The 23404-nt window shown below is 39.5% G+C and overlaps 1 protein-coding gene across 1 annotated transcript; it reads left to right on the forward strand.

Annotated features, from left to right (window-relative positions):
* The first annotated feature begins 11484 nt into the window (after window positions 1–11484).
* On the forward strand, window positions 11485–16466 carry LOC111979962 (KICSTOR complex protein kaptin-like). Its single transcript, XM_070433695.1, has 4 exons — window positions 11485–11579; window positions 12733–12811; window positions 12889–12953; window positions 13075–16466. The coding sequence occupies exons 1-4, from the start codon at window positions 11485–11487 to the stop codon at window positions 13268–13270; spliced, it is 435 nt and encodes a 144-aa protein (XP_070289796.1). The 3' UTR covers window positions 13271–16466.
* Window positions 16467–23404: the final 6938 nt, after the last annotated feature.

The following is a 23404-nucleotide window of genomic DNA, read 5'->3' on the forward strand; positions in this document are numbered from 1 at the left end:
GTGGACGCACAGAACCCCCCCTCCCTCTCTTTCTCGCTCTCGTTTGTCTCTCTGCCCATCCCACTACACTTCATCGCATCATCTATTAAACTTTTATTCCCAGATACATTTACAAACAATTTTGCAGATAGGTCTACTTTTTCGTAGTAGTTAACGAAATGTGTCACATGGAACAAAATAAGCATTTGCTGATGTATACGCCCTGAGCTGATTTATCTTTTGTTTGGAATGGGTTGGGTTACATTTTTTTGTTTTTGTTGAACATATGCATATTTCAAACTATACATTTTGAGGGCTGTAGCAATAAATAATATTTAGTAGTCTACTTTTTCAAATGCGAGGATTTATTAACGACAACTGATAAACATTCGTTCTCTAAACATTTGAAATCAAGATATAATATTATAAATTATACAGCCGAGGACATATTTGGCCTAGGCCTATGTTAATATAGTAATTAAAATGACTGAATTGAGTCCATGGTTAATATATTGCATTACTCAAAAATTATATTCCCATTAAATTCTCAAATAAGCCTACAATTTTACGTTTCAATTTGTAATTATAATTTGAAAATCAATGAGAAATTAGTTAATGTTGGTCCACAGTAATTTCGATTAACCTACTTTGGAATCCAATTAAAACGTTGATGTAATAAACTATCCTCTGAACCAAGATTTTATTCATAATTTCTTTTGACTTTCAATTTTTTGTGATACGCTGAAAAATATTTCATATTCGTTTAATTTGTTCTGTAAAAAACGTGTTTTTGCGAGGTTTTCACGGGATTTGTTTTGTGGAGTTATGTTGGCCCAACTAAACTGCATTTTTATTTAGAATATGGTGGACAATAAACATGTTGCCAATAATTTGACAAATTAAGCAAATTAAGCCCTGATTTACAGTTTTTTTCAGTTGCTTTGGTGCAATTTTCACAAGTATGTGGTAAATGTTCGCAACTCTTACTACAAAAATAAAAACAGATCATCAATAAGGCAGTTGTTTCATAAGCACATATTCAATTGACTAAGTACAACACACAAAACCATACGGTCACTTTTTCACCATACTGAATCAATGCTTCATCTAGAAATAGGCCTACATGTTTCACATTGCAATACATGTTCATATAAAATAATTGCCTTCCACATTACTTGAAATGATACTCTTCTAATCTGTTAAAATACATTTTACTATGAATTAATCCGACTGCTCTTAATTTATAATAATTTAACCGTTTGGTAATCATATAGATCTTAAACTGGTTTGTCGATGTATGTCTATAGTGTATAAACATATAAACTATGATATATACCGTAATGTATTATTATGATGATGATGATAATAGATTTTGCCTGGCAGGTCTGGATTGATGTTATTGCATGCCTCATCCATGGCCTGAAGGAGGGTGGTAGCTCATGGGGATTACAATCTTACATCTTCTACCTCTATTGTAATCATGTATTGTATTTTACAGTATTGTATTGTACTTATGTATTGTAGTGCTCCTGTACGTGACTCAGTTCGTAAGAGCATGGCACTAGCAACAGCAGAGTTGTCGGGTTTGATTCCCACTGGGGTCACATATGAACATTTGTGGACTCTGTTGTCACTTTGGGTAAAAGTGGCTCCTACGTAAATAGCATATATTACGGTGTTACAGTATTGCATTGGCCAATGCAATTTTAGTAAAGCAGTGTTACCTAACTCCCCATCAAAAAACGTTATTTTGAATAGGGGATGCATTTGTTACATACAGTACAGTACATATCTGATCTTGTCAATATCAGATTTACATTTTTTAAGTAATGATCAATTAAGAGCAGTCATATTAAGCAATAGTAAAATGTATTTTAACAAATGAGTCATATCAAAAGTAATGTGAGCATTGCATTGTGAAAGGCAATTACTTTAAATTAACATGTATTGCAATGTGAAACGTGTATTTCTAGACTAAACACTAAAAACATTTTGTGAAAAAGTGTTTATGGTTTTGTGTGTTGTACTTAGTCAATTGAACATGTGCTTATAGTTTTGAAACAATTGCTTTTTTGATGATATGTTTTGAATGTTGTACTAAGAGTTGGGAAAATGTACCACATACTTGTGGAAATTGCACCAAAGTGATTGAAAAAAACCTGTAATAAAAGTTTTGAATATGAAACTTGCTCTGTTTTAAGTGTTACCAGTTTGGAGTTTTGTAGTAAGAGTTTTGAAAATTCACCAGAAACGTGTAAACATTGCACCAAAACAATTGAACACAACTGAAACAGGATGGTGATTGTGGCACAATCTTCAATATTTTCTTCTGTTTAATGGTCATTTCAATTATATAACCATTCTCTAAGAATATAACTTATGCTTTATTAGCATATTACAACTCGTAGGCTAAATGTCCAAAATGTATATTTTGGTTTTTAGCCTGGCTGAAACTCAGGAATGTCGCTTCAACTTTGATTCTAAATTGCAACTCAAGGTTTTCAATCAGTTATTGAACGGGTGCATCACACATTAAATTGCTGCTCATCAAATCAAGCCTTTCACACATTCATTGACACATCATCAAAAGATTACAGTGAGCTGTAATAAACCAGTGTAAAAACAAACACACACACTCACAGATTCACAAACATCCACAAAGCTCATTCGATTTAGCTATAATAATATGCTTTATCTGAAAAGTGAGTATCTTCTCTCCAAATAAAGTCAGGCAAGAGAGAGCAATCCATTCAGTGGCAGAGGGAGAGAGCAAGGATAGAGAGAATGAGCTATCAGCTGATAGAAAAAAGAGAAGTATAGACATCTTGGACAGACAGACAAGAAGACAGAATCGTATGTAGGTATAAAGACAAACAGACAGAGGTGTTGAGATGTACAGACAGCTGGCAGACAGACAGACATGAAGAAAATATAGATATCTTCTGCACATGCAACTCAAAACAATAAAAGTTACAACAACAAAAATACTTTTTATAGACAGAAAAGACAAGTCACTAAACTCATGAAACGAGCAAGATGGAACAACGACCGTATTTTTGTGGACTAACATCATTGATGCCCATGTGTGTGTGTGTGAGTGTGAGTGTGCCAGTGCCAATGTGTTGGTCAACAGTTCAAGCTAAGAGAAAATTAACTATGTGGTTGTGGCTTTCGTTAGCTGTCTTTTTGGAGATCAATGTTGACTAATATTTGGACAAAACGATTATGTTAAGGCTGGATATTTTCCTCACAATTAAAAAAAATTAATTGTCAAATAAATATTTGGTAAAATCCAATAGTTAACCACTTTTGTTCTAAACTTTTTTGACATTTCATTTTTATTGACAGTCAGCAACTATTCCGTGTCTACATACTGTCGCAATACAGATGATTCAGACAGGCAGCCATGCTAGATTGTGGAACAGCTGCAGGAGCAATTAGGGAAGTAGAGGAAGAGGACTGAGCCCCAGTAATCCTTGGCCACATGCTGCCACGTGCCGCACCCTACATGCACACACTCACTCACGCACGCACGCACGCACGCACGCACGCACGCACCGCACAGCACACACACACACACACACACACAACACACACACACACACACACACACACACACACACACACACACACCACACACACACACACCACACCAAATTACGCTGCGGGAGGCTTTGGGATGGAATTGTTGAAGATGGTGCAGTTAGAGAGACAGGGAGATGGAAACAGAATGAGGACAGAGTGAATCAGGTGAGAGAGAGAGAAAATGAGAGAGAGAGAGAGAGAGGGAGAGAGGAGAGAGAGAGAGGGAGGAGAGGACAGGTAGACAGAAGTGATTACAGAGAATCGGCTAAGGCGGTCAAGGAGGAGGTAGGAAAGAGGAGGGGGGAAAAACACAGGTAAACTCAGAGAGATTGAGAGTAGGGAGAGTTGGAGGGAGGAGGAACAAGGTGGCGAGGGAAGAGGGGGGGTGAGGTGGATGGAGGGAGGGAGGGATGGAGAGGGGGAAGCAGGTGAAGGAATAAGAGGGTGGAGGAGGGTGCGGGCCGTGTCCCCCATGACACACTGCAGTGGTTAATCCAGATTAGAGTGTCTAAAATGGGTCGGCTAAATCTGCTGGCCAGCCAGTAATACAGACTGCTGTCAGTCCCAATCACTCACACACACACACACCACACACCACACACACACACACACCACACACACACACACAACACACACACACACCACACACACACACACACACACACACACACACACACCACACACACACACACACACACACACACACACACACAACACACACACACACACACACACACACCATCCCCAACCCAGTCTGCAAAATTTTGCATAGATTTTTTGGTAGAGATGGAGACGTTAATCCAACATGTCAATTTCTAATTTGTAGACAAACTGGAATTAAAACCAGACTAAGTCATTGGCAGATATGGAACTATCCAAGCAGAAGATACATCTCCTTCAAATGTTGATATTTGGTTGTGTTGACAATTCAATATACAGTTTGTCTACAAAATAGTCATTGATATTGTCAGATTCATTTCTCCATTTTAACCAAAAATCTAAATGAAAGAATAGGCCTAATTCTAATCTAATCAAACTTTAAATACACTTTAAATAAAGTTTGATTTGATTTAGCCCTATTCTTTAACTTCGATTTTTGGTTGAGATGGAGACTTGAATCCAACATTAAAAATCCTTAATTAACATAATACAAAGAAGTCCCCATCAAAATCCATCAGTTTAATGATTAACTTGAAGATATATTTGAAATCAACCAAAGCTTGAAATCCTAGGTTTATATGTATTGTCTATTTTTTATTTAATCCTGGGTTGAATTGAAACAATAGCTGTTGATGACTTTGCAAATGCTATATAGGCCTAAATAGTATTATTGATGATACATTACTTATAAAGTATGGTTACATTTCATTTGCTCTTTTAAACCTACCCTGATTTCAATAGCAACAGTGATTATATTTAGTTATTAAGAGATCTCTTAATAATCATTCTCATGATAGCACATTGGTAGTGGTCAGTGACAAACATCAAAGCTAAGCAGGCTGGGCTTGGTTAAAACCCTGGTATTGTTGGTATTTGTTATTTATTAGGATCCCCCATTAGCTGTAGATAGATCATTTTTCAGTAGGATTTGATTTATTAGGATCCCCATTAGCCGACACCAATGGCAACAGCTAGTCTTACGTGCAAAGAAAGTTCTTTGTTTCTGGCCATTTTGAGCCTGTAATCGAACCCACAAATTATGATGCTCCAGATACTCAACTAGTCTAAAGAAGGCCAGTTTTATTGCTTCTTTAATCAGAACAACAGTTTTCAGCTGTGCTAACATAATTGCAAAAGGGTTTTCTAATGATCAATTCGCCTTTTTAAAATGATAAACTTGGATTAGCTAACACAATGTACCATTGGAACACAGGAGTGATGGTTGCTTATAATGTGCCTCTGTACGCCTATGTAGATATTCCATAAAAACTCTGCCGTTTCCAGCTACAATAGTCAAAAAACGTGTTTTTCTTTCAAAAACAAGGACATATCTAAGTGACCCCAAACTTTTGAACGGTAGTGTATATATATATTTTTTGCAATACGTTGACAAATTACGTTGAAACAACATTGATTCAACCAGCTTGTGCCCAGTGGGTCTGTCCCTGCATTTGAACCCCAGTTCCCCATGGATGGTAATGTGTGTAATCAATCATTCAATCAATACACTTGAACTACTTTTTATCATTTGATACAGAATACTTAAAGGCACAATCCAGACATTCTCTGCTCCTTGCCTCAACAAAACGAAGAACAAACACAATCGACTTGAGACAAAGTAAAGGAAAACAAAACATGGTGTGTGTTATTCTTTATGTGTGGGTGTGTGGGTGCTGTGACAGAGAGTGAGATGAGTAAGATAGTAATGTGCATACATATGTGTGTGTGTGTGCATGCCTGTGTGCATTTGTGTGTAAGGTGCATGTGTGCACATGCGTGTGTGTGTGTGCGAGTGCGTGTGTGTGTCTGCAGAGCGCACCCTAGCCATTCAACTTACTGTTGAGAGTTAGAATAGTAGAACACACAAGGTGTTCAAATTCCAAAATTGGAATTTGGTTGTGCATCAGCAGTTTTTCTCTTTTTATGTCAGTCACTGACAATCACTCAATTAGCCCATGTCAGCAATTTTTTTTAGATTGGTATGTTAGCTGGCTGGACTATCTAAACATGTAGTAATCATGGTCGAATTACCGACCAGGCACGCAGGGCACATGCCCAGAGGCCCTGACCTCCAGGGGCCCCCCATTGATTTTATTCGTCACTCTCATTCAAATATCATATTAACATGACATAACTCAGGGCAAGATTATTAGAATTTCAGTAAATTAGCTTCAAAACTGCAAATACTTTCTCTTCACCATATGGAAAATGTGCAGAATTACAGGAAATTAGCTGTAAAACTGCAGATTTGTCTCTCCACCCCATCGCAAAATGAGCAGAATTGCATGAAAATAAGTTATACAACTGAAAAATCTTCTCTCTGCTAACATGGGAAAATGTGTTGAATTGCAGTAAACTTGCTTAAAAACTGCATCACTTTCTCTACGCCCCATGGCAAAATGTGTAGAATTGCAGGAAATTTACTTTTTTCTGTTTTGCTTAGGCCCCCAAAAGTCTAGGGCCGGCTCTCTCTCTCTCTGTGTGTGTGTGTGTGTGTGTGTGTTTAGTCAGAGGATGCTATCTTAGGTGACAATGTGGTTGATTGATTACAGTGGACAGTAATCCTGCCTGGAGATTATCCAGGTGGAATTAGGGCAACTGGTAGTGTGGCACAAGCTATTCCTGAACTGGAGAACATAGTCCAACAGGAGATCTCACTGTCTCTACATACAACACACTGTTGTGGAAACTCTTACACAGGGACACTCGAAGGAAATCTTAAATGCATCATTGTTTATTGTCAGCGCGGTGGAGAGGTTCAAACAAACTTGATGCACCATATTGAACGTTTGTCAGGAGCTCTAACAGGGCAGTCCCGTTAGTTCTCTTATATACTGACGAGACATATTTGCATGATTTAGCTTATTCATAATTAATTAATCATTCATGTTTGCTTCATTCATGTGACCGACCAATACTGGGTCATGCATGTAACAGACCAATACCTCACAAGACTTCTTCTCTCTAAGCTGAGACCTTGAAACTGAGATATGGTTCTCAAAACAAGGGTCTGGGGGTATTGACACCTTGCAGATACTAATAGTGAGGATTCGTTCAATAAGTCACTTGCAATAACACAGAAATTGGTTTATAGAAAAGCACAAACATAGAACACAGAAATGTATAAAAAAAGAAATGCACCAACAAACTATTTTCCATCACATTACGTACAAGACCCAATGACACACACTACACATTTTCTCAGCAGGAAGAAGATAACTTTATTGACCAATGTCCATAAGCAATGGCAATGTGTTTACTGCTTTATGCCAACACCTCCACGAGAGACATATACACACAGTGGGTTTTGTAGTAGATTTTTCAAAAGCGTTGAATACTGTTGATCATTAAATATTGCTACACATATTCACATTTATGGATTACAAGATACAGAACTTACAAGATACAGGTTTAGGAGCTACTCATCTGCCAGAAACCAACTATTTTCATAGAACAGTTCAGAGTCTAAGTACATTAATTTACCTTGTGGAGTTCCTCAGGGTTCTATTCTTGGTCCTTTACTCTTTTTGATTTACAGTTGAAGTCTGAAGTTTACATACACCTTAGCCAAATACATTTAAACTCAGTTTTTCACAATTCCTGACATTTACTCCCAGTAAAAATTCCCTGTCTTAGGTCAGTTAGGATCATCACTTTATTTTAAGAATGTGAAATGTCAGAATAATAACAGAGAGAATGATTTATTTCAGCTTTTATTTCTTTCATCACATTCCCAGTGGGTCAGAAGTTTACATACACTCAATTAGTATTTGGTAGAATTTTGGGAAGCATTTTGGGTAGCCTTCCACAAGCTTCCCACAATAAGTTGGGTGAATTTTGGCCCATTCCTCCTGACAGAGCTGGTGTAACTGAGTCAGGTTTGTAGGCCTCCTTGTTCGCACACGCATTTTCAGTTTTGCCAATACATTTTCTATAGGATTGAGGTCAGGGCTTTGTGATGGCCACTCCAATACCTTGACTTTGTTGTCCTTAAGCCATTTTTCCACAACTTTGGAAGTATGCTTGGGGTCATTGTCCATTTGGAAGACCCATTTGCCACCAAGCTTTAACTTCCTGACTGATGTCTTGAGATGTTGCTTCAATATATCCACATTATTTTCCTGCCTCATGATGCCTTCTATTTTGTGAAGTGCACCAGTCCCTCCTGCAGCAAAGCACCCCCACAACATGATGCTGCCACCCCCGTGCTTCACGGTTGGGATGGTGTTTTTCGGCTTGCAAGCATCCCCCTTTTTCCTCCAAACATAACGATGGTCATTATGGCCAAACAGTTCTATTTTTGTTTCATCAGACATTTCTCCAAAAAGTACGATCTTTGTCCCCATGTGCTGTTGCAAACCATAGTCTGGCTTTTTTATGGCGGTTTTGGAGCAGTGGCTTCTTCCTTGCTGAGCGGCCTTTGAGGTTATGTCAATATAGGACTTGTTTTACTGTGGATATAGATACTTTTGTACCTGTTTCCTCCAGCATCTTCACAAGGTCCTTTGCTGTTGTTCTGGGATTGATTTGCACTTTTCGTACCAAAGTACGTTCATCTCTAGTGGACAGAACGCGTCTCCTTCCTGAGCGGTATGATGGCTGTGTGGTCCCATGGTGTTAATACTTGCATACTATTTTTGTACAGATGAACGTGGTACCTTCAGGCATTTGGAAATTGCTCCCAAGGATGAACCAGACTTGTGGAGGTCTACAATTATTTTCTGTGGTCTTGGCAGATTTCATCAAACTATAGTTTGGGTTAGGGTTAGGGTTAGGGTTTCTTTTGACATCAGCCGATGTCACAAAGTGCTATACAGAAACCCATTCTATTTAGGATTCTAGGGAAACAAGTAAAGACAGAAGAGCTGAATGTATAGACAAATTGTCGGAAATTTTAAGCAGGAACATAGGTCTATCTAAATAAGGCTTTAAAAAAAATCCTGCGGGTTAGGGTCGGGTCAGGTCTCAGATTTTCACTTAATCACATATAGTCGGCCCGTTGTGGATGGGTTATGAACAACTGACCCGCACATCACTAGCACACACACACACACACACACTGATAACCATATTCTATATGGTTTAAGACTACTGTCTGATATTGGGTCTTCAAAAAACTCAGCATTCATCTCACCTCCACAATATAACAATTGTTTTAATTAGAGATGCTTGACTCACAGAGATATATATAGAAATGTGTCAGGGACTGACTTGTGAACTTGGTTGTGACAGTGAGGTGTGCTCTCTGTAAGAAAGACAGTGATTTATTTTATTTTTTATAAACGCCTGCTCAGAGGAGAGCCCACATCCGCTCAGAAGTAATCGGTACTATCCTGTCTTAAAGCCACAAATGAAAACCGTTTGAGGACACTGAGTCAAATAAGTCAATAAATAAACTGAATACACCAACGGATGACTTCTATTTATATACAACGCCAAGAAACTTGGTTGTTGCTTAGGAACATCCACAGACAGGATCATATACTTTTTTATTGAGATTTTGCTGACAGCTAGTGGTTGATTTAGCAAATTGCTTTGCAGTGACTGAACTGGGAAGTGAAGTGATTGGTTGAAGAACTCCACGCTGATTTGCTAGAAGTCGTTGACCATTTTACTCGTAGTTCCGCCCACACCCGGATGTTGTGCTTTTTAATTGCTCGTATGTTGGTGATGGGAAGTTGTGATTCTTTACATGAGATGGTGTTTTGCACTAGTTCTGGCAAATACATATGAAATAAATGGTATTTACTAGGTCAGGAGCATGCTGCGTGAGGGGAAAGAAGCGTGTCCCCTCTCAGAGGATAGTTTCAGCCACTTTTTCTGTCCCAGAGTAACACGTGTACGGCCTCTGCTGGCGGGAGAGCAAGAGCTAACGTTACTCACCGCTAATCTGAAAGGCAAAGTTGTCTGTTTGAGGTACCAATACCTCCAACAGAAAGTAAGACCTGTTGCTAAAGAAGTACAGTTCATCTACATACCAGGTGAAGATGAGATAGCTCCGTAATGTATCTTGCTACTGTTGCATTATTGCTACTGGTGTTGCATACAAGTTAATCGACTCATACAAGTTCAAAATGTGTGTGCGTGCGTGTGTACAAAATGTGTAACGTTAGTCAACTTGCTAATGTATGTCTGTCTCTTCAGTTGATGCAGAGATTGTATCAACTGATGCTATCAACAAATCCCCACCAAACGGGGCTGGTCGTGGGCATAACGTCCATCAATATATTCTTAAATTCCCTACCCTTCTCCTAGTGAATGGATTTGTACACATATCCTACCCATACACATATCCTCCATGGGTCATGTTCATTAGGCAACACTGTAGGAAAACTGAAAAAAAGCTTTTCTKATGGGCAAGTTCAGACAGTGCCTCCATGTTTCTATCTGTTTTGGGACATTTTCTTATGTTTCTTGACTACTGAACATAATATGACCCTGATCACTTCTCTCTCTCTCTCTTTGGTAGATGAAAGTGTATTCATCCATCACTGTATCCATAACACTTGTCTTCACTCGTTTCCCCCCAGGACTCTGGTGACAAAGCCACTCTGTTCCTCAACATCTACTGTGACAACAAGCCATGGTCAGAGTTTAACCTGGAGTTCATTGCACACGAGTCATCTGTCACCCGCTGCAGCTGAATCACATAGAAGTTAACACACAATGAACCCTTCTGGTATTCACGTAGTTCTGCAGGGTTGTGTTAATTAAGAACACCATAGTAAAGTTTTTCAAAATGTTATACGACGGAAAACAAGAGTTTCTTATTGGACAGTTCAGATAGTACCTCTCCCTTTCGATCGCTGCAACTGTACATAGTCCATCTGTAAATAGCCCACCCAATTTACCTACCTCATCCCCATACTGTTTTTATTTATTTACTTTTCTGCTCTTTTGCACACCAGTATCTCTACTTGCACATGATCATCTGATGATTTATCACTCCAGTTTTAATCTGCTAAATTGTAATTATTCGCTCCTATGGCCTATTTATTGCCTACCTCCTCATGCCTTTTGCACACATTGTATATAGATTCTCTTTTTTTATTTTTTTTCTACTATGTTATTGACTTGTTTATTGTTTACTCCATGTGTAACTCTGTGTTGTTGTCTGTTCACACTGCTATGCTTTATCTTGGCCAGGTCGCAGTTGCAAATGAGAACTTGTTCTCAACTAGCCTACCTGGTTAAATAAAGGTGAAATCAAAAAATTCACTTTGTTATGAATAATTTTCTTCTGTTTAGTGCCTAGTGAACATGAACCTGATTATAGCCTATTGCTTTGTCTTCTTCTTAGAGAGCTGTCTGAACCTGGAGCTGCAGTTCACCCCCTTCCAGCTTTACCACAAAGAGTAAGTATTGTACACACTACAGTGACTCAATCGCACTCCACACTGCCCTTTTCCACTATGTGAGAATGCTGTTCATTGACTACAGCTCAGCGTTCAACACCATAGTGCCCACAAAGCTCATCACTAAGCTAAGGACCCTGGGACTAAACACCTCCCTCTGCAACTGGATCCTGGACTTCCTGACGGGCCGCCCCAGGTGGTAAAGGTAGGCAACAACACGTCTGCCACGCTGATCCTCAACACTGGGGCCCCTGTTCACCCATGACTGCGTGGCCAAACACGACTCCAACACCATCATTAAGTTTGCTGACGACACAACAGTGGTAAGCCTGATCACAGACAATGATGAAACAGCCTCTAGGGAGGAAGTCAGAGAACTGGCAGTGTGATCACAGACAATGATGAGACAGCCTATAGGGAGGATGTCAGAGAACTGGCAGTGTGGTGCCAGGACAACAACCTCTCCCTCAATGTGAGCAAGACAAAGGAGCTGATCGTGGACTACAGGAAAAGGCGGCCGAACAGGCCCCCATTAACATCGACGGGGCTGTAGTGGAGCGGGTTGAGAGTTTCAAGTTCCTTGGTGTCCACATCACCAACTAACTATCATGGTCCAAACACACCAAGACAGTTGTGAAGAGGGCACGACAAAACCTTTTCCCCCACAAGAGACTGAAAATATTTGGCATGGATCCCCAGATCCTCAATAAGTTCTACAGCTGCACCATCGAGAGCATCCTGACCGGTTGCATCAGCGCCAGGTATGGCAACTGCTCGGCATCTGACCGTAAGGCGCTACAGAGGGTAGTGCGTATGGCCCAGTACATCATCGGGGCCAAGCTTCCTGCCATCCAGGACCTATATAATAGGCGGTGTCAGAGGAAAGCCCGTAAAATCGTCAGACTCCAGTCACCCAAGTCATAGACTATTTTCTCTGCTACTGCACGGCAAGCGGTACCGGAGCGCCAAGTCTAGGACCAAAAGACTAATTAACAGCTTCTACCCCCAAGCCATAAGACTGCTGAATAATTAATCAAATGGCCACTGGACTATTTACATTAAATGTATAAAAAAGCCTGGCATGATGATACCATGTTTATCACTTCCTTACATTGTTAATGACATGAATAACAACAGTATATCCCTCTTCCAGAGTGCAGTGTGGAGATGGATGCAGTGAGACAGCGTTTCTGCTCAGTGGTCATGACCAGAGGATTCGTCTTTACAAGGAGGTAAGCCTGTGTGTGTGTACAGTGAGTTTTGTAATGTTTGGTGTGGGAGACGAGTAAACATCTTTTCTCTCCAATAGAACTCTTCCTTTCACCAATTTGAAGAGCAGCCGGTAGAGAGACTCATCCCTGAGCTACCCAGCAAGTTAATTTGTGTTCCCTCTGTCTGCTGTTGCCTCTCAGTTGTGTGTATGTATTCACTGTTCCCTCTGTCTGCTGTTGCCTCTCAGTTGTGTGTATGTATTCACTGTTCCCTCTTTCTGCAGGGTGTTGTGGCTGGATGTGCTGAGTATCCCTGGCGGTCGTCGTCTCTCGGCCAGCTGTCAGAACAGCTGCGTGGGCCTGGCTCTGGTGGACCAGACTGTACCTGGTGAGGACGGCCTATACACAACTTACAAACTACCCAATCATAGATTGCGCCCCAATTGGTACTTTATTCCATATTTAGTGCTCTACTTTTGACCAGCTTCCATAGGGCTTTGGTTAAAAGTAGTGCACTATATAGGGTAAAGGGTGCCATTTGCGACCTAATCTAACAGTGGCCACCTTGCTCACTCTCTCTTACTATGACTATACATAGCTAGCAAGGTAACAAAGAGGGTACTTTGAGTGGACTATCCCTTTCACCAAAAAAAGCAAGGCTGGATGTTTAGCTACATCACTTTGGAATGCATTGAATTTCCGTGTTTTTTAGTTTTTTTCCCCATTGTGTTCACCCGTCCATCTTGTGTCTGTTTTTACATGCGTCCGCACGGATTAGAGGTTGTGTAGAGTTGGTGGGTGTAGCAGGACATTCCCATCTCCACTGCTGCTCATCCCTCTGCATTCCAGGGCAGAGCTGGCCGACCCCGACAGGTTCGGAGAGGTGGGAGTGTACTCTATTGTTGAGCAGCACCGCTATGACCTTTGACCTCTGGGTATGGTTGCGCCCAAATGGCAAGGAATAGGTGCCATTTGGGACATAACCTATGATTTGCTGATGCATTTCCTTACAAAACTCTGGACATGTTCGAGAGCATCACATCACGACTGCAAGCAATCTCAAACACCCACTTGGTTAACTCCCCCGTCTGAAATGATTAGATGGGAGGAGAGAGCATTTGGTCAGAACCTCTCCCTAGCCTACCATTGGGCTAGGTGCAGCTATTGGTATATTCAGGTATGCAAACTGTGAAATTCGCTGTTTTGAATCCAAAATAGGTGACCTACGTGATTCGTGTAGATCCGATGAGAAAAGTTTGGACGAGGGGGTGGCTTTGGATCACTACTGGCTGTATGCAAACAAGTGATGCGTGTTTGTAGCAATACTAGCTGTATCCGAGGCTCAGCCCATCGTTTACATAACAACAGAATGCAGTACGAGACTGAAGAGAGAAGAGACAACCAATTTGCTAATTATAGCATCAGCGTGCACTCTGGAAAGAGAGGAGAGGGGAATGGCAGTTTGCAAGCTACAGCAGCCCGTCTCCTGAACGATAACGAAGAGGTAGGTGAGAAGCCTGACCATGGGGGCGAGAAGGTGATGAAGCGTATTTCATGAGCTGTAACCGAAAAACAACTGCCATTTGGAAAGTTTGAGGTGAGGGAGAAAGTGTGGTGGAACAAATATTGTTACCATTGCTAGTTTGATCGAATTCTCCGTTAGCTAGCCAGAAAAATGTTGAGCAACATTAGCCAACTTCACTGATCAAATAATTGAGTTTATGGTGTGAAAATTAGCTGGCTAATGAAGTCAGGCAGCTAACGTTAGCTAGCTAACGTTACTAACCTAACCAATTCGCTATAGTATTAACTGGTATACGGCTACTTACCTGGTATTAACTGGTATACGGCGTACCGACTACGCAATTCTCTGTCCATGTACGCAGGTACGAGAGCTGAGTTAAAAGTACGCAAAAGTACGCCCTTCCTGCAGGCTCATCCTGACATGACCCTCCAGCATGAGAATGCCACCAGCCATACTGCTCGTTCTGTGCATGATTTTCTGCAAGACAGGTATGTCAGTGTTCTGCCATGGCCAGCGAAGAGCCTGGCTCAATCCCATTGTGCACGTCTGGGATCTGTTGGATCGGAGGGTGAGCACTAGGGCCATTCCCCCCCAGAAATGTCCGGGAACTTGCAGGTGCCTTGGTGGAAGAGTGGGGTAACATCTCACAGCAAGAACTGGCAAATCTGGTGCAGTCCATGAGGAGATGCACTGCAGTACTTAATGCAGTTGGTGGCCACACCAGATACTGACTGTTACTTTTGATTTTGTCACAAAAAGTATAATCAAAACTAAATGTAAACATCTTGGTATTAAATGGAGTCGGGAGTTTAGAAGACTGCGCGATTGAGAATGAATGAGTGTTGGCTATAGAGGCAATGCTTCTAAAATGCCTTTGCATTAGATTTGAGATTTTATCAATTTAGAAAATCTGAAATGATGTATGCCCTACAAAGAAATACAATAGGCACCTTTACATAGGCTGAAACACCTGACTCTTCTAGCGAATAGCGTTTAGATTCCCTTTGTGGTAGCCTACTTAAGCTTTGTGTAGCCAGTTTGCAGTCTGTGTTGATGCGATCTTTTGTTTTTATGTTTTCAAAATTATTTCGCTTTTTAGTGTTGATTAGGAACCGTTTCTAAGAAGCCAATACTTGGGAGCTGGCACTAGTGATTGGATCTTGTTAGTGACTTTTACCATATGTGTAAATAGAATGCTGTCAAGATAGAAAGTATTCCAACCTTTCATAGACTTGATTTGGTACAATTCTGTAATTGCGATCAGACTCATAAACAGCGCGCGCACGAGTGTGGTGGGGGAAAGAAAATCCAAATCCAATTTGCCGCACACGTCTGGTACTCTTAAAAAGTTGGACAGGGTTGGCAGGTCTGCTATTAGATACTAAGAATACGTTAATATAGAACACAAACCATTTGAGAGAGGCTAACTAACAGAACATTACCTCAGAAATCTAATTAAAAGAAAGTCGCACACCCATATCTTATTGCAGTGGTAGAATTTCAGTCATTTGTTGAATAAAGCTTTTTCATGGTCAGTAAGGATATTCTATTTTGTTCTGGTCAGTGTTTTGTGTTCTCTAGGTGGTCCAGGCACTTTCTAGTCTACGGTCAGTACATTGTGTTCTCAGGGATGTCCAGGAGTATAGTGTGAGTCGCCTATGTACCTCTGTGTGACCAGAGGGACACAGTGCGCTGGTCACAGACCTGGACTTTGACAGGCCTCACAACTGCAGACTACGTGTAGCCATGCCAGCTCAGGACCTCCACGTCTGGCTTCTTCACCTGCAGGATCGTCTCAGACCAGTCACCCCGACAGCTGATGAAAGATTTTCAGTCTGTAATAAATCCCTTTTGTGGGGAAAAACTCATTCTTATTGGCTGGGCCTGGTTCCCCAGTTGGTGGGCCTTTTTCCCAAGTGGGTCAGCCTATGCCCTCCCAGGCCCACCCATGGCTGCGCCCCTGCCCAGTTGTGTGAAATCCGTAGGTTAGGGCATAGTGAATTTTTTTCAATTGGCTGATTTCCTTATATGAACTGTAACTCAGTAAACTCGTTGAAATTGTTGCATGTTGTATACTTTTGTACAGTATATAGTCCCAGTCGGTATTATATGTCCATGTTAAAACCAGTGTCCGGTCTGGACGGAGTAAAACCTCTAGCTTACATAAAATTGTTTAAACTTATTTCTATCATAGGTAAAGATTCATGGATACAATGAATACAAAAAAGATGCAACACCGTTTTTGGGTGGTCATTACAAAAAGTACAATTTCAATTTATGTTTTTCTTAAACTTCTTCATATAGTGGTTTGCAGGATAATAGTTATGAATAATTTAAAAATAAACTTCATTCATTTTGTTAATAAGTAGGTATGTGTGGCAACATCCAAACTTTTTTCCAACAGATATTATAGACATTATCAACAAAACCATTCCAATAAGGCATGGCATAAGGTATAGATACAACTTCCTGCTGAAACAAGGCTCGTATAGCTCTATTGTTGTTGTTGAATGGACCAAAAGAAAAACAAATCTTTCCTACTGATGAGTCAACAGGGTTAATCGTAGGTATGTTCTGAGTGTCAGGTCTTAACGCGTTCCAGAATAATAAAGCAACACGTGATGGAATGGCATCTAAAACCATTGCAAAATCTTTAGGTGTTACAGGGATCTTTTAAAGTGCTAAGAATTCCTTCTAATTAAGTAAAATACACTCTGCATTTACAAGTTGGCTCACCAATAGGATATTATTTCAGAACAAATACTCTAAAAACAAAGAAGTATTTTTATACAATATGTCCCGATTATTCCATATACAATATATATATAAATTAAGAGCCATGACAAGAAAATCTCCCGGTGAAAAGCAGAGTTTCACTGGAAATTTGTCAATACTATAATTGCAAACCAACATGAAGTTAAGACCACCAAAAGTAGAGAAGACATGATGAGGAATAAAGTTCTACATAGTAGTGGGTCTTCTTTGGAATTGTTTTATCCCATTGGTCTTAAAAGTATTGCTTAAGGCAGTAAAGTCCAGAAAATTCAGCCCACCATACTCATAAGTGTTCATTGCAACACTTTTCGTATTGTAATGGGTACGGTTTCTCCACAGAAAGTTTAAAAGCATCTGGTATATCTCGGCTTATTTTACTGTCAAGATATAAAGATAGAGCAGCATATGCTAGCCTAGAGATACCCTCAGTCTTGGTTATTAGGACTCTTCCTTTTAAGGATAAGTCCCTCTGTAGCCATTGATTTAGCTTCTTCTGGTTTAAAAAAATAAGAGGATAAAAATTTAGCAAGCCTCTAGACTTCTAATCCTTAGTAATGGTTATGCCTAAATATGTAAGCTCTTCTTTCACTGGAATACCATCATATGAGGGTGTCACGCAATCTTTGACAGCCATGAGTTCACATTTATTAATGTTAAGACATAGACCAGATGCTTTAGAAAATGACTGTTTCACATCGATCAATATGGGAAACTGACTAGGGTCTTTCAGAAAAAGTATCAGCCAGCTGGCTTATACTAATTTCTTTACCAGCTGTGGAAATACCTTGTACAAGACTATAATTTAAAGAATTTGGGTGATTAATAAAAACAGGCACGGTGAGATAGTACAACCTTGCCTAATTCCTCTGTTTAACTCAAATCTAGGTGAAGAGCCATGTTTCAGTTTGATAGAGCTGTTACCATTCGTATAGACAGCCTTAATAGCCTTACAGAAAAAAATCCCCAAAGTCAAATTTCTCAAGGGAGTGGAAGAGCAACTAATGCTTTACTGTGTCAAATGTTTTTTAAAAATCAAAAAATAATATGAAGCTATCTTTAGTTATTAGGTCTGAGTAGTCAAGTATGTCTAATACTAGTGTGAGAATGTTAGAAATATGTCTGTTCCTTATAAAGCCAGACTGTGTTTCATCAATGATTGCATCCAGGACTTCTTTAATTATGTTTGCAAGTAGTATGGCTAATATATTATAGTCATTATTAAGAAGACAAATTGGATGCCAGTTATCGATGAATAGCCCTTATTTTTTGGGCTATATCAGTGTTATAAACCTCTGACTCATTGTAGGAGGGAGAACATTGTTTTTAATGCTCTCTAAAAAAGACTTAAATTAGTAAGGGAGCAACTTGTTCAGATAATACTTGTAAAATTCTGATGTAATTCCATCAATACCTGGGGATTTATTGTTCTTTAGATGTTTGATAGACTCAATAATCTCTTCAACTATGATAGGTTCATCACACTGTTTAGATTCTGTATCACTGATACAGTTAACATTATTCAGTGAGTCAAAAAGTATATCTGTGGATTCCTTAGAGTACATAGAGCTATACATTTTCCTGTAAAAATTGCTACAGTAGTTAGCGATACGTTTTTGGTCATCTGTAATAACACCATCAATGTTTAACTTATGGATAGTGTTATTTCTAGTGACATTTCTCAAGTCTAAAGAAATAGGATGAATTCTGTTCTCCCTCCCCAAGCAGTTTTTTCCTAGATCTAATACAGGCTCCTTCTGCTTTTAATCTACAGTTGAAGTCGGAAGTTTACATACACTTAGGTTGGAGTCATTAAAATTGGTTTTTCAACCACTCCACAAATTTCTTGTTAACAAACTATAGTTTTGGCAAGTCGGTTAGGACATCTACTTTGTGCATGACACAAGTAATTTTTCCAACAATTGTTTACAGACAGATTATTTCACTTAGAATTCACTGTATCACAATTCCAGTGGGTCACAAGTTTACATACTGTGACCCACTGTGCCTTTAAACAGCTTGGAAAATTCCAGAAAATGATGTCATGGCTTTAGAAGCTTCTGATAGGCTAATTGACATCATTTGAGTCAATTGGAGGTGTACCTGTGGATGTATTTCAAGGCCTACCTTCAAACTCAGTGCCTCATTGCTTGACATTATGGGAAAATCAAAAGAAATCAGCCAAGACCTCAGATAAAGAATTGTAGACTTCCACAAGTCTGGTTCATCCTTGGGAGCAATTTCCAAACGCCTGAAGGTACCACGTTCATCTGTGCAACTGCACATGGGGACAAAGATTGTACTTTTTGGAGAAATGTCCTCTGGTCTCATGAAACAAAAATAGAACTGTTTGGCCATAATGACCATCGTTATGTTTGGAGGAAAAAGGGGAAGCTTGCAAACCGAAGAACACTATCCCAACCGTGAAGCATGGGGGTGGCAGCATCATGTTGTGGGGGTGCATTGCTGAAGGAAGGACTAGTGCACTTCACAAAATAGATGGCATCATGAGGTAGGAAAATGATGTGGATATATTGAAGCAACATCTCAAGACATCAGTCAGGAAGTTAAAGCTTGGTTGCAAATGGGTCTTCCATATGGACAATGATGCCAAGCATACTTCCAAAGTTGTGGCAAAATGGCTTAAGGACAACAAAGTCCAGGTATTGGAGTGACCATCACAAAGCCCTAACCTCAATCCCATAGAAAATGTGTGAGCAGAACTGAAAAAGCATGTGCAAGCAAGGAGGCCTAAAACCTGACTCAGTTAAAAACCATCTCTGTCAAGAGGAATGGGCCAGAATTCACCCAATTTATTGTGGGAAGCTTGTGGAAGGCTACCCAAAATGTTTGACCCAAGTTAAACAATTTAAAGGCAATGCTACCAAATACTAATTGAGTGTATGTAAACTTCTGACCCACTGGGAATGTGATGAAAGAAATAAAAGCTGAAATAAATCATTCTCTCTACTATTATTCTGACATTTCACATTCTTAAAATAAAGTGGTGATCCTAACTGACCTAAGGCAGGGAATTTATACTAGGATTAAATGTCAGGAATTGTGAAAAACTGAGTTTAAATGTATTTGGCTAAGGTGTATGTAAACTTCTGACTTCAACTGTATATATATATTATCCAGTTTATTTAATCTATATATATTATCCAGTTTATTTAATCTATATATATGATTCAGTTTATTTAATCTATATATATTATCCATTTTATTTTGTAACTCAATCAGTTCCATCTTCTCCTCCCCTGAGAAGCCTGCTGGGGACCTCTGAGAAAGGGAAGTTCTCATAATGATCACCTTTTCCTCCTCATCTCTTCTGGTTTTAGCAAGATTAACACCATATTTTCTAAGGTATTTGGCCACTTCAAATTTAAAGAGCTCCCAGTTCTTGCAATAAGATTTTTCTTCACAAGCCCTTTCCCAAAAAGTGTGAGAGCAGCGCTTTAACCTCAAACTTATCTATATCATTATTTAATAAGGAGCTATTTAGCTTCCAGTAGGACGCTCTACCAAGGTTAGTATCAGGGGTAAATATTTTGACAACAATGTAAATGGCCCTATGGTCTGTGAGGGGAATTGTACACATATTTGTAGTAAAACACGAGCAATACAATTCGATATAAGCCAAAAATCTATTCTGGACTGTCTGGAACCTGTTTTGTCACTCCAAGTGAATGATCTGTCAGCCGGGAAATCTCTCTCTCCATATATCAGTAAGATCAAACTTGTCCATAAAAAGTATTAAACCCAAATTCTGATTGGTTGGCCTACCTGGGGGCCATGTAAATTGAATTATCTATAGCAATGTTAAAGTCCCCTCCTATTATTAATAACGAATTGTGAAATTTAGATAACCAATGAAGTATATGTTTCTCTACAGATTCAAGCAACTCATCATTCTCGTGTTTGGTGTTGTACCCGTAGAAGTTTACAGTAATGAGCGTAATGTCATTGTAACTGATCACAAGACAAATAAAGTGACCAAAGGGGTCACAGTTCGAGTGTAGAATATTACCACCAAAGGTATTTTTCATTGTAATTACCCCAGCGGAGCTTTCAGAGCCATGGGGAAGTCAAATTTCGTTGCCCCCTTGTGACTTACAGAAGTTGGCATCAGCAGAAATTGAGTGCGACTCCTGAAAAAACTAAAATCTGTTCGAAGTTGTTTAGCAAATAAAAATAAGGCCTTGTGCTTCACATTGTTTCGTAACCCCCTAGCATTAAGATAAACTAAAGACAAAACAACAAAGATAATATAAAAGTATGAACTGTAGGATGAGTCAAAAACGTAGGAGCAGTGAATATGAGCTATAAGGAACCGAGATCTTCACCATTTAACTTAAAGTGAAAATAGCTGATGCATATGAAAAGTGATCATAAAAAAATCTAAAGTACAAAAAAAATTATATATATACACATTCCTTTCTCACTTGGAAATAAGTATTAATAAATAAATAGAACAATAACAGTGTAAAGTAAGTCAGAGCAGACCTGTATGCCCCTTTAAAACAGTATATTAGTTACTGTATGCATAAAAAATATAAGAAGATGCCCTGGCCTGGTGGGTCGTTTTGCTTCATTTCTCACCTGTCAGCGGCAGTGTGGTCTAGGCCTACTTGCAGCTTTGAAACAATATTTCCCTCTTGCACTTCAAAGACAACAATAACAACAGCTGCACTTACAGCGACCGAACTGCCGTGGACTTACTGTAGGCTATGTTTATCCTAGAAGATGGCGTGAAGATTACTTAAAAATATATATTTTTCCTAGGCGAAAATCTTTCAAATGGTTACCTTTTTGATAGGATCGTTCATCAGTGTCACTACTGACTTAAAGGCATTATTTAAAGTCACCTTGACTATTGCGTGTAAATCACGGGCAAGAGGACAATTCCTGAACACAAAGGTTTTGAAGTGACAGGAGCGCGCTAATGGATGCATTTCACTCAATGGATTTTTATATTTAGCTTTCTGTGACGCTCTATCAGCCAACTGCAAGCAGATTCGAGAAGAACAAGCAAGACCGAATGCGCTGTATTGCCTGTTTATTTTGGTGTTCTCAAACAGGAAACGTAAAGACATTTTAAGTCAAAACTGAAAGATTTTGATAATTTTTTGACAACTCGCTTCCATTCATGTGGTGCGAGCGCGGTGGAATAACGAAATTTTCCAACAAACTGGTCGGTTAATGATGGCAGGTGGAGCAGTTGAACATAACGGGATATTCTTGAATCCTCACTATCACAGTCAACAGTACCACATGGAGTCGGTTCCCCCAGACTCTCGTAAACGACCACTAACTCCGACCGAGGAAGACTGTTGTACCAAGCGCACAAACACGGGAGGTAAGACCTAGTGCCTCATGCACACCCTCCATAGGATACATTGTCTGGAGCGCGTGTCAAGCAGTAGGCTAACTCGTATTACAGGGCCTCGGCAAATGTAACTTGTCAGCCAGATACATTTGACAGACAAACTTAGAAACTTCTTATCTATAACTAATATTTTCTAGTATGTCAATCAGATGTCATAACCATGTAGTTACGGTAGTCTGATGTTTTAATGCATAAGATTCGGCATATACAACTTTTGTAGCCTATGTTTCCAAACATACTCATAGATACTTAAGTTTCAAAGCACATTGCATCAATGTATCTAAAATGCCTATTGCCTACCAGATTGGCAAAACCTGGTTGAAAATACATCAGTATGACGTCTTTTTATGACTTAATCTGGTAGCAAACTGGTTGAAAAATAAGGGGTTTTATATTTTTACTGACCAGAATATGGGGAGTTTTTCATACCACCACATGACAAATTGGCAGGATTTGGGAGTAACAGATTACATGTAAGGGATTACAAAAAACAAAAACTGTAATCCGTTACATTACCAGCAAAAAATATTCTAATCAGATTATGATACTTTTGAAAAACAAGATAATTACTAAAAGCATTACTTTTAAATTCAGAAAGGATATTTGCGTAAAAAGATCTTTGACACTTCTCTGTTTTCTCAATGACATTCAAATCAGCATTAAAAAAAGGCGCAAATGTAAATTTGTTCCACCTGAGCGAGTCTGACCACAAGTCACTATGATGACGCACCAAATGTGTTTGATCGATCGCGGGAAAAGTGGAGGAATAAGCTTTTGTAGGCTACAGACTAAGGTATGCCTTCCAATGGTGCGACTGCTGTCAGCATCCAAAGACTATACAACTTGAATAACCGCTTGGAGGTAAGGATGACAGCAGTGGTGTAGTCTACAGCGATACGGATATCACTTATTATTGATATCTACATAG

Source organism: Salvelinus sp. IW2-2015, linkage group LG20 (assembly GCF_002910315.2).
Source record: "Salvelinus sp. IW2-2015 linkage group LG20, ASM291031v2, whole genome shotgun sequence".
Lineage (NCBI taxonomy): Eukaryota > Metazoa > Chordata > Actinopteri > Salmoniformes > Salmonidae > Salvelinus > Salvelinus sp. IW2-2015.

What these genes read in the sequence shown, in the direction of transcription:
- LOC111979962 (XM_070433695.1), top strand. Translation starts at nt 11,485, where the DNA reads ATGAACCTGATTATAGCCTATTGCTTTGTCTTCTTCTTAGAGAGCTGT. An exon ending in TTCCAGCTTTACCACAAAGA is followed by an intron (nt 11,580 to 12,732) that starts GTAAGTATTGTA and finishes TCCCTCTTCCAG; the next exon opens with AGTGCAGTGTGGAGATGGAT. An exon ending in ATCCCTGAGCTACCCAGCAA is followed by an intron (nt 12,954 to 13,074) that starts GTTAATTTGTGT and finishes CTCTTTCTGCAG; the next exon opens with GGTGTTGTGGCTGGATGTGC.